The sequence below is a fragment of the Metopolophium dirhodum genome, chromosome 7, assembly GCF_019925205.1.
Source record: "Metopolophium dirhodum isolate CAU chromosome 7, ASM1992520v1, whole genome shotgun sequence".
Taxonomy (NCBI): Eukaryota; Metazoa; Arthropoda; class Insecta; order Hemiptera; family Aphididae; genus Metopolophium; species Metopolophium dirhodum.
The window spans coordinates 25,257,034-25,269,175 of NC_083566.1; the positions used below are offsets into that span (position 1 = coordinate 25,257,034).

Sequence of the window (12,142 nt, forward strand, 5' to 3'; positions counted from 1 at the left end):
TAAATTAGAAAAAGTTAAAAAATGTATACAAACAATTTTATTCAAACACTAACCATCTCAAAATGTGGATAGGTATTATTTGTTTTATTGTACTAGTAAATAATAGTATTATTTCTATGCATAAACATTTTTTTTATATTTTCACTGTTTGTCACATACCTAATTGTATACAGCTTAACTAAATATTAAGTTCAGTATTGAAAATACGAATAGAGTATTATTATAATTATAATTTAAAACTACAAGTAAGACTTTTTTATAACTTTATAAGCATAATAACATTTTATAATTCATATTTCATAATGATATTGTGATGTTAATATTTTATGTCATATATAACTAATCAACAATAGATTTTTAAAAGAACAGGTATAAAACTACAAAACTTCATTATTTTACAATAAAATTGTTTTCAATAAAAGCATATTGTACAAAATAATTATTGTCCAATGCACTAAAATGCATTTGTCAATTAATATAAACAATCAACAAAATCTAGTAAATGAATAATTTATCATCTATTTAATAATTTTTAAATACTAATAAACAACAGCAATGTTATACTCCAAGTAATTCAGGAGGACGCATTATGGATTTTTTTTCTACATTATACATATTGTTTGGGAAATTAGAAAACGAACAACAATATATAAATATATTTATAATTCACATAACTGGATTTGAGATTTTACTTTAATAATTAAAACAAAATATTGAAATAACTGAAAGTATGCTATTATTTAATAAAAAAAAAAAAAACCGGTATATTGACTTAATTCTATTGACAAGGTAAGAAATTAATTGGACGGGGTATCAAGAAATAAACAAAATAAGTTATGTGCAGGATTTTCTTTTGAAAAAAATAAATATCATTATCAGTACACAGTTTATGCAGCCTTTGCGGACAGTTTGCTGACCAATTCCTTCATCTTTTCAGTAGAGAAGGATTTGGGGCGTTCGATGGGAAGACCAAGACCGCGGTCCCAAACCAAAGAAGCTAATACTCCTAGAGCGCGGGATACTCCAAACAATACTGTATAGTAGTTCATTTCTTTCAAGCCGTAGTACTATAAAATAATATTAAAAATGTAAGAATGATTTGAGACAGTATAATATTATAATATTTTATATCTAGGTAAATCCACGCACCTGTAATAAAACTCCAGAATGAGCATCTACATTGGGCCATGGGTTCTTGACTTTGCCAAGGTCATTAAGTACTGGAGGTACAACTTCAAATACTTGTGATACTAATTTGAACAATGGATCATTAGGTAAATGTTTCAAAGCAAACTCGCGTTGGCAAGTGTAACGTGGGTCGGTTTTACGTAGCACAGCATGTCCATATCCTGGTACAACTTGTCCACTTTTCAATGTTTTTAAAATGAATTCTTTTAGTTGTTCTTTGGTTACAGAATCTCCAACTTCTTTACGTAATTTTTGCAACCATATTAAAACCTAAAGATGGAATTAATATAAATTTATTTTAAATGATTTGTAATTCTGAATTCATATTATTTGATTATATTAAATATTACGCTAAAACCATTAATTAATTATACATGTAACTCTTGAGCAGAAGCGTATATAGGGGAGGTCCCTTTGACAGGGTCCATAATGAAATTATAGGTTCAATTAAAAAACATTGTATGCATATTGCTTTATGGATATACTATATTACATAACCATACCCCTGTTGCCTGTACGTACTTTTGAAGTCATACCTAAGGTTTATGTTTTTTGATAGTTTATATCAGGGTGGTCCAACCTTTTATAGTTGGCGGGCCAATTTACACTTTCATAAATACACTGGGGGCCGCCAAAAGAAAAAAAAATCTGTCACACGTGAATTCGGAATCACTGTAGCTACTAAACAAACACAATACCTACGCACAAATAAAGCGAGCTGAATTTAATCATGGTTATGGACGTTGCTCATGGCACTTATACCTATGTTTTATAGTAATTTTTAGTTTTTTTCTGAAAAAAGTTATGATTTTAATATGTCTTCTAGGGGCAGGGGACAAAAAAAAAAACTGAGGGCTGCGGGTTGGACCACTCTAGTCTATATGAATTATGAAAGTTGGAATTAGAATTGTATACTTGCTGACAAGTGATAACCATCAATGTCAATTAGATACGTAAACAGAGCATTCTATTTTTTAAAAATTGGTTTCCATTCAGTGTTGTATTTACACTGTTTACAGTCATATTTCAAAACTAGGTTTGTTAAAAACATTTTTGTGGAATCAACAAGAAAAATGGAATTGTTAGATTATCAGGACTTCCTTTGATGATGATTCATTGTAATATAACATTTATTATAGATGAAATTGTCAATATTTTTTTTAAAAAATGTATATAAAAATTAATTTTTCATATATAATAATTATAATATAGTAATAAATATTAATAAAATAAAATGCTGCAATCTCAATTTATATTGTTTATGCTTTAATAATAACCACTTAGCTCCCTAAAACATTTCTAGTTATTGCTATATTAGTGCTATGCTTGACTAGAGGTAAATGGGCCCCTAGTGAAAACAATTCCTATATACATCACTGTTCCTGAGTTTGATAAAATCTCTAATATTAAATATAATCACCTCTTGGTTAGCAAGTCCATGCAATGGTCCAGCAAGACCACCCATACCAGCACTGAATGAAAGATAGGGATCAGATAAAGCGGATCCTACTAAATGAGTAGTATGAGCTGATACATTACCACCCTCGTGGTCAGAATGGATGGTCAAGTACAATCGCATAAGTTCAACAAATTCTTCAGAAGTATTTGCTCCTAACATGGATGTAAAGTTTGCACTCCAATCGCGTTCAGTGTCAATAGTGCCAACTTGATTTCCGCCGTGATAAATGTTCCTGTAGATTGTTGCTGCAATTACTGGTAATTTAGCAATCAAATCCATAGAGTCTTCATATGTATACTAGATCAATAAAATTATAAAATAAGTTAAAATGTTTTGTGTTGCTGATATAACAAACATAAATATTGAGTATATTTTGAACACAACATACCTAACTAAAAACAAAAAATACCCAAATCGGCCAATTGTTTATATCATTTTTTAATATTAAGTTTGCAAAAAAGTTTTCAGGTTTGAATAACTTATTATTAATAACAGATTTTAGAATACAAACTATTTTTTTTGTATTAGTGATGTCAAAAAAAAAAAACAATATTACACTGTCAAAGAACCTACTTCTTATCACATATTTATTTATTTTTTATTAGGTAAATAAAACTTGATACAAAATTTATTGTAAGGGAAGCATAAGAGTAAATGTGAAAACAATAGGTAGCGAGAGATAGCTTGATGGGCGGGAGTGGGAGAAACTGTTCATATTTTCACCTTTTATTATTTAGATATTGTTTTTATTGCTATTATTATTTATGGATACGAGTATGTGAGAAGTAGGAGATTAGGGAATTTTTGAAGATTAATGGTCATATACTATGGGACATCAGTTCGTTGTCTAAGACAGATGTTTTCAATCAGTGATATATGTGCGTATATAAAATTGTTTATTTATATTGTATGTTTCAAAGTATAAATATATTACATTATTGTGACGTTATAACGTGATGGTCTAAAACTACAGATAAAAAAAACCATTGTGAAGATAGTCTTATTCTCATTTTACTTATAGATTTATAATTGTTACTTTTTCAAAAATCTATTAATGTTTTAATGTTTTAAGTGTGTTGTTCTAAAAAAAAGGTTAAGAAACACTGGTCCAATACACAGTCTGGAAAGCTTGTAAAGGTTTTATATGAAGGGCTTAGCTTGAAAACAAATTTGAACACTGTAAGGTTATGATTGTTTTATATACTAAAATGTTGTTTTTAAATTCTTTGAATTTGACAGTAGTGGGAAGAGATGAAGGTGTATGTAAAATTGTTTACTTTTGTATTTTGTGAGTTAGGCCCCAGCAAGTCTTTTACAAGTGAAATGCTAAACATTTAGTTGCATTTTGACTTGGTATAACTGCATAATGTACTATTGAGTGATATACTTAACGGTTTAAGTCAGGCGCAGACTAAAGGTGAAAGACTGAAATGTATTTGGACCTACTTTTATGTATTTTGATTTTTCATTTATTGGACCAATTAGAAATTTGGTTTAGGTAAAATTGTATAACATGGGTTGCTATCTTAATCTTCATTTGATACAAATAGAATGGTATCATACTCACAAGTCACTAGAGTTGCATGGCTTGTTTTGGGGGAGATCTGCATTGTAAATATTAAAGAAGATAGGTAACATATTGTTTCCTTGGGGTATTTCAACATTGATTTTATAGTAGAAAGAATTATAATATCATATTGCTCTACAGCAGTCTGTTTTCAAGATAGGACTTAAAAGTTAGAAAATATGGTCAAACGCTTGTACTATATCAAGGAATAACTTTGAACAATGTTTCTCATAATATATTTTATTGGTAATTCAGTGTATTTGGTTCATTATCAAATTATATGACAATTTATGTTTGGTATGCTGATGAAGTGGCGGTATATAACATTTTAGACTTGTGCAGGAACCAACTAGCAACCTACTAGCTATGCAACTGATCTATATTAAATAAATAGGTTTTTAATATAGGAATAAAGAAATATACATAATGTATCAGGGTTTTCTATATAACATGAAAGTATTATAAATTTATTATAATTAATGATAAAAGAAAAAACCACGAGAACTTACCTCCCAGTATTGTGACTTATGAACTCCATTGGTATAGGCCTGTACAAATTTGCTTTCTGAATTAAGCAAAGCAACAGCAGATGTTAATTGTGTCATGGGATGTACAGTGTTGGGCAGGTTATTAAGCATGGTGACAACATGTGATGGCAATTCAGCGCGCTCAGCCCAGGTTTTAGACACCCATTTAACTTGTTCAGGTGTTGGAATCTCGCCAGTTATCAAAAGCCAAAATAATCCTTCAGGAAGAGGTTCACAACCACCAGGTGCTTTGGGTAATAATTTTTGACATTCAGGAATAGAATAACCACGGAAACGAATACCCTCATCTGCGTCTAATACAGATGTTTCTGTAACTAAAGCCTTGATACCTCTCATACCACCATACATCTATAAACAAATGAAAACATTTAATTTATATGAGTATTTTTTTTTTTATTTGGAATTATATATATTTAATTACCATGTCTACAGTTACATCACCGACAACTGTAGATCCATGTTGCTTTCTGAAGGCTTTGATTTCCTCTCCACTCTGCTTTAATTTTTCAGCAACTACAGATTTCAGATCGGTAGATGCACATGCCATTGACCGGGAAGCAGTCCATAATGGAGCAGCGACCTAACAAGAATATTTAATAATTATATTTCAAAAATGAACAAAATAAATTAAACAAATACACGGCTCATATGCTTATTTTATAATACAAAACGTGCTTTCGCCCAATATACAGATTATATATTTAATACAATAAATTGTTAGAGAAATAATTTAATTATTAATAAAGCTAAAAAAGAAGGGCCTTGATTAGCTAAATACCTCGCTAAATACATTCAGCGACAAAGTGGCTCATTTTAAATCATAAATAGTTGTGGAAGTAGTGAGTGAGAAAGGAACAGGGTGGCGAGAGATTTGGAGAGGGACATTGAAAAAGATTTTGGATAACAGGTACAGCAAATCGATTTTCCTTTGTAATAAACGTAAAAATAATAAAAATGAGAAAATCCTTTTTTTCAAAAATGGTTATTTAGTGAGTTTTTGAAAAATATATATTTTTTTAATAATTTTATTTTATTTTAATATTAAATTTAAGAGGTAGATACCAGACTATATAAAATTAAATTAGCTAATAGGCTATGTACTTATATATAAATATATAATCATAAAGATCCTACATAATATGTATTAGGAGAAAGACTATTATTTTTTTAATGATAAGATAATGAAAAAATAATTTTAAGATTTAATTTTAAAAATAATTTACATTTCGACAATTAATTAAAAAGTTTAGACTTATCTACGTAGGTATGGAATCATAATATTAACCAGGTACCTAATCATAAAAAATAATTTAATGATTTTTTTTTTTATGATACTGATAAACTCGAGGATAAACTATATATTAGATAATTTAATGATGCGTAACATTTTTAATAATACCACATTTTCAATAATTATTTGAATAAGATAACACATTTAGTACATGTAAGTTCAATAGGAATAAGTTTTTATTTAACCTGATGTTTAAACGAAATATTTAATTACCTACCTATATATAGTATAATTTCTGCCATTGACATTACTATAATATATTAATAACTGCCTTCTGTTTATTTATTTAAAAAACATAAATATATTTTTTATATATTTAGGTACTCAGTATAATATATTTATCGTTTTAACTGAACTTGGTTACCTATATTATGAGAATAAAGTAGGTACTCATAAATTTTAACAATCAAAAATTGTTTTAACGACAATATTTTTACTTCATACTATAAGTTACAACTTATATTTACAAAATCTGTTTCTTGAATAATAAATATCAAATATTATAATCTTTTGGTAGCAAAACAATACCTTTCTACAACAAAATGTATGTGTAACAAAAGTACCCCCCTTAATACCACTTAGTGACGCCTATAATTTCTGCTATTAATTTTAGGTATATCTCATATATAAGTTTCAAATTGTATACTCCTAAATATGTGTACGATTACCCATAGAGAATTAACAATACAAGGAAGTACCTACTACAAAATAACTACAATAAAACACAGATATTAAATGTAGGTACCTATATAGTAAAAGAACTTGAAAATACAATTGAATAAATATGTTATTTTCTATAAGCCATAAACACATTTATTTATCAATGGAAAATTTTCTATGGGGTTGGACTAATAATGAAAATGTTTTGATGATGGCTTTCAAGAGAAAATTTAGCATTGGAAGATATATTAGTTGCCTTAAACAGACTAAAATATTATACACTTAAAAATGAATCAATATTACTATAGGTATAATAAAAAAGAAAAACTGATATTATTCAAAACGAATGACATCAAAAAAAGAGCGTGGCCCTGTTGGAGAGTCAGCTATATTACCGCGGGCAGTCGGCCTGCCAGTCAGCGTGTTAAGGACTGCTAGACAAAATTCTGTTTTATTACAAATATTGTCATAAAATGTTTTAAATTTGGTACTGTACACTACTACATAAGTAAATCTAATGTTTATTTTTAAATAAAATAGATTTACGTTCATAACCTATTAGTTTTATAAATATGCACCTAGTATCCTAGTTTATAGGTACCTATAAATCAATGTTCTATTATATAGACATAATTTAAAAGTATCTTTAAGTCTTATTCAAATTATTCAGGAGCCTGATTACAGTTTAAGTACCCAATGATAAAAAAAATTGTTAATTTGCAATAAATTAGAGTCCAATACTAATTTGTGTCTCTTTATAATTATCAGGTCCAGATTGGGACAGTGAGCTACCAAGATAATCTTGGTGGGCCCAATCATGAGTATTTGACTATAATTATATTTTCATATGATAATGAGAAATTAGTAGAAGATACAATTGAATTAAATTATTGAATCATACAGTATCTGTAGTTGTAGTCAACAAACGTTAGAAATCCTAAAACTCTGTAGGCTTATACCAACCAAAGCTATAAACTTTTTATAGCAATAAAATTGCAAAAAATAGGATACCCATATATGTATAATATATAATTAAATTATTGTCAAATTGATAAGCAACACTTAATCTAACACTTAATAAATAGACAATAATTCAACCATGACCCAATACCTAAAAAATAAAATTGGATATGGTGCCAAAAATGTAAGTCATTTCCATTCATTATATTAAAATAAAAAAATAAATTAGCATATGTTGCCAATTTTTTAATGCCGTTTGAAGGGAATCACCTCAAGGTTGATGGAGGTCATTTATGAAATAGGTAATTACCTAATAACTCAAAACTGCTAGGTTGTGTATTGATAACACAGGTCATAAAAAATAAATATTCGAAGAAACTAACATAAAAATAGTCCTCTCCCCACCACATCTTGACTTAGATGTACACAAGCTACACAAAGTAATAGGTATGTAAGGTTACCTATCCAACAAATCGCACATAAATTCAGGAAATAGGTAATGAGTCATATCTTACGGTAAAATTTAAAATTTAAACTTGGACAAAAGCTTATATTATTATACTATAGTATGATAAGATAGGTCCAGCAAAGTATCACAATTCACAAATCGTCGAGAAATTGATATTCGGTAGGAAAAATGGGCATATCACTCCGCGGAAAACACCTTAGCAGCGCGAGTGATGATGGGTGCCCGGAGTGGGGAAACTGAAAACGAACTTAAACGAAACCTTTCTAAGATTCAAAAGGTCGTTCTCCTGTCTAAACGTACCTGGTTGATTTCCAAGAGTTTGGAGGCGGTCGAACGGAACAGGCTCATTTTTGCGGCTGGGTGATGTCGAAGGAGCTAAAAAAACGAATTGTAAAAAACAAATCAATAAAAGCAACGGCCAAACGTGCTTCGAAAACTACTGTTTTCGTCCACACTTCACAACCTCCTTTACGTACAAAAAAATGTAATCAAAGCGTTTGAGCGTGTTTGATTTCGAACATGCGCACCAGTCGGCAGAGCGGGCGGTAAAATGGCGTTGAGCTGTGGCGCGGGTCGGTCGTGAAAAGACCGAAGCCGAACGGGTACGGCGGCAGGCGAACCGAGCAAGTTGGAGTACGACCCTGGCGGCGGCGGCGGCGTCGGCAAACGAGTTAGATCGGTAGGATGCCCTTCCCCAAGGTCCGGTGTGGCCGACACATCATCCACACGCAAAAATGACACTACGGTGACGTCACGAGTCGTTGCGATGCCCATCGTCGGTGTGACCACTGGGATGTGACCGAAATGTCGGCGCAAACGAGCACGGTAATAATGTAATCGTCCAACCACGATTATAAAGAACTTAATACATTTATAATGTATTATATTATATAATTATATTTCTATTATAAATCTTTAGAATCGTGGATCCAAGTATCCAACCCATGGGCCACGATTATAAAATCTATATTCTATAATTTGTGTTGAGTGTTTCAACCGCAGAAAAATTGAAAATATTATATTATAATAATAATTACTCGTAGGTACCTCTACTATTATAGATAAATAGTGGCAAATACTTGAAATACTATAAATCATAATATACATAGTATTAATTGATAATGTCAATTGTCATTTGTGCGCTACTATGGTCGAGCGGTGAATGGTCGCGCGACCAACGTGTTATTTTATGATCGCAACCCAAGGGCAAGGCAAAATAAAATAAAATATCAGCAATTATCTACATCCAATAATCCTATCAAAGTGTTCTTCATACGTTATTTCCTAAACCAAAACTTTTTAAGAATAATTGCCTGCTGTATTGTGTATACCTATTGTACACGAACAACGGATGATATTGTGACCTAACAGTCGGGCTAACAACTAAACATAAAACAGTTAACAGTAAACACTACACTACAGGGCCGGAATAAGGTTTTTGCCGAACATAAGCTGCCTATAATAAATGTATCGCATCTAATTTAAAGAAAAAATAAGAATATAGCTATATGGCTATATAGCATGATCACCGTTCATCAAAAAAGTACGACTGATGCCTGATACGTGAATCTTTAAAAATTAAAAATTAAAAATAATCTATAATGATTATAGATAGGTACTATAAAATGATTATTTTTTTTGACATGTAGATCCTATTTACTTACAAAACTACAATTTGCCTATAAACGAAAAACAAGGCTTTCAAGTTTCAACATCATTTTTACACAAAATAAAAATATTACAGTTTCAAGTAATCATCGGTACCGTTGTACCGACATAACAAAACCATCAATTTGGATCTTAAATTACTTGAATATTCAATTTGTTTTCTTATAGGTACCCAGCAGAGTTAACCCGGGCGGAGTAGAGTAATACGGCTACCTATATTATGAAATAAAATACTGTTCACCAGAATAAAAAAACATAGTGAAATTTTGAAATATAAATCCATTAATAATAATAAAAATTAATAATCTCTAATTAAACGTATACCTGTTAATTTTATGATATTCTAGTACCTATGTCCTATACCTATATTAAATCTATGTCAATTTATTACCTTATAATTAGTGGAATCTGGCCATCTGGGGTAAGACGAAACACTTAATGTTTAACTACCTGTCTACTTGTATAGTATGTTGTATTTTTTAATAAAACTCGTAATTTACATACCTATTTAATGTAGGTTAAAGTTCCTAAGTTATTTGTTCACTTTAAAGGATTTAAATTACGTTATTATAATATTGAAAAAAGTTATATGTCTCATCTTACCACACTAATATCAAAGTTTGCCTACAGGGATAGAAACGCATAATAAATATCTATAACAATAACAAATAGTATAGGAATTTATAAATTCATAAATTTAAACTTATATTTTATTTTATATTTATTTTTAACACATTAATTGTATAGGTATATTAAACAGATTTTTGATAATTAATTTGTGCTGAGGACTTCATTATAAACTATATTTGATGTCTTTCCTTCGGGCATTAAAATTATTCTAGTGCTAGAGCCTTAGGAGAACTTACCTAAAAGAAAGTAACGTTTTTTTTAAGTTACCGCTTTGGGTGGGTCAAAACTTTTGCTCCCTAGCCGCCTCTATTGAAAACTGAAACGACGCTACTGAGGAAACTTGCAGGAAACTGTAGTCTTTTAAACTAGAAAGGATAACCTGATAGAATCAGTGGTAGGTACCTATTCTAGGTATGAAAACTGATTCATCATACATACTTTAATATGGGTGACTGTAAGTTGCGTCCCAATGTACCTTATTGATGTAAATTGCGTCCCGAGTATTTTTTTGGGTATATGTAAATTGCGTCCCGGGTATTTTTTGTGTATGTGTAAATTGTAAATTGTGTAAAATGTTGGTATGATTAAAAATATTGGTAATTAACTATTTACATTATTATTATTTATTAATATTAATTATTATATTTATTTATTATTATTTAAAATTGTATATTTGTATCGATACTAAGCTGTTGAATTTTTCTGTGCCAACTTTGTCCTTTATCAATTATTAACTTATTCAGTATAACTTATTTAAGTCTATATAGAAGTAGGTAAAAATTTGAATGACAATTGCCTCACAAATTCAATTTGAGTATTTTTTTTAGTTTCTAATTCTTCCATTTTTTTTTTAATATATCCTTCTTTTTCAATTGTTACTCTATTTTCTGAGCCTTGACTTCGTAACGCTATATAAGTATCAATTTGTATATTTTTTTAAATATCTATAAAATTAAAAATATTAGGATGAGAAGAATTAAACGAACTATTTAATTTTCTATGGAAAGATTCGCAATTGTTAGTCGTGCGTAATGTCGATGATAAATATTCTGACCATATTTCTGGTGGAAAGTCAGCGTCATTTTTTATATATTAATCTAATATATAGTCTGTGAATTCTAATACTCGAGCATCTTGTGGTTGTATTGCCATAATGTCTTCAGTAAAACAGTTTTCAACATCTTGTGGATTTAAGAAAGGAAGTCCAAAAAAGAGTTTTAAAAAATTACTTATTTCTGTATATTTTTTTTATAATCGGTACTAAGCCCCAACTGTTGAATCTTTCTGTGCCAACTTTGTCCTAGGTGGAATCTACACCCCTTTACTTGAATAGAAGGTTCAGACAACATTTGCAGCAGTATGTATAGCCTTTTCAAAATCGACATACATTCGAACTGGGTTGAATTGCATGTCATTTTTTCTACATTCTTCAACTAAATGCTGAAATGCAACAATTAGTTGACTTTGATGGCAGTAAAAAATAAACAAGTGGGATATAATTATTATTTAACACACCATGAATCGTGAAGAGTTGATAAAATAATTTCGGGCAACTTTTGAAAGTACCGTCTACAAATATCGTGTTCAAACTGCACAAAGCTTGTAAATTACGAACGGTCGAGAAACCTAATATATTTGTTTCATTATTATTCACTAACAAAAAGTCTTCACCTTTAATTGTCTTAAATTCCATATTTTTGAA

General features: G+C 29.7%; 1 protein-coding gene across 1 annotated transcript; it reads right to left on the reverse strand.

Annotated features, from left to right (window-relative positions):
• Window positions 1–499: 499 nt before the first annotated feature.
• LOC132948579 (probable citrate synthase 2, mitochondrial) lies at window positions 500–8,760 on the reverse strand. The gene is made up of 7 exons (XM_061019107.1): window positions 8,619–8,760; window positions 8,443–8,517; window positions 5,184–5,342; window positions 4,724–5,110; window positions 2,609–2,944; window positions 1,150–1,458; window positions 500–1,067 (listed from the first exon to the last, which is right to left on the reverse strand). The coding sequence occupies exons 2-7, from the start codon at window positions 8,488–8,490 to the stop codon at window positions 888–890; spliced, it is 1,419 nt and encodes a 472-aa protein (XP_060875090.1). The 5' UTR covers window positions 8,491–8,517; window positions 8,619–8,760; the 3' UTR covers window positions 500–887.
• Between the last annotated feature and the right edge of the window lie 3,382 nt (window positions 8,761–12,142).

Coding starts and splice junctions, on each gene's coding strand:
- LOC132948579 (XM_061019107.1), bottom strand. CDS start 8,490: ATGAGCCTGTTCCGTTCGACCGCCTCCAAACTCTTGGAAATCAACCAG. Junction 5,111..5,183: donor GTGATGTAACTGTAGACATG/GTAATTAAATAT, acceptor ATTTGTTTATAG/ATGTATGGTGGTATGAGAGG. Junction 1,068..1,149: donor ATTCTGGAGTTTTATTACAG/GTGCGTGGATTT, acceptor ATTATTTTATAG/TACTACGGCTTGAAAGAAAT.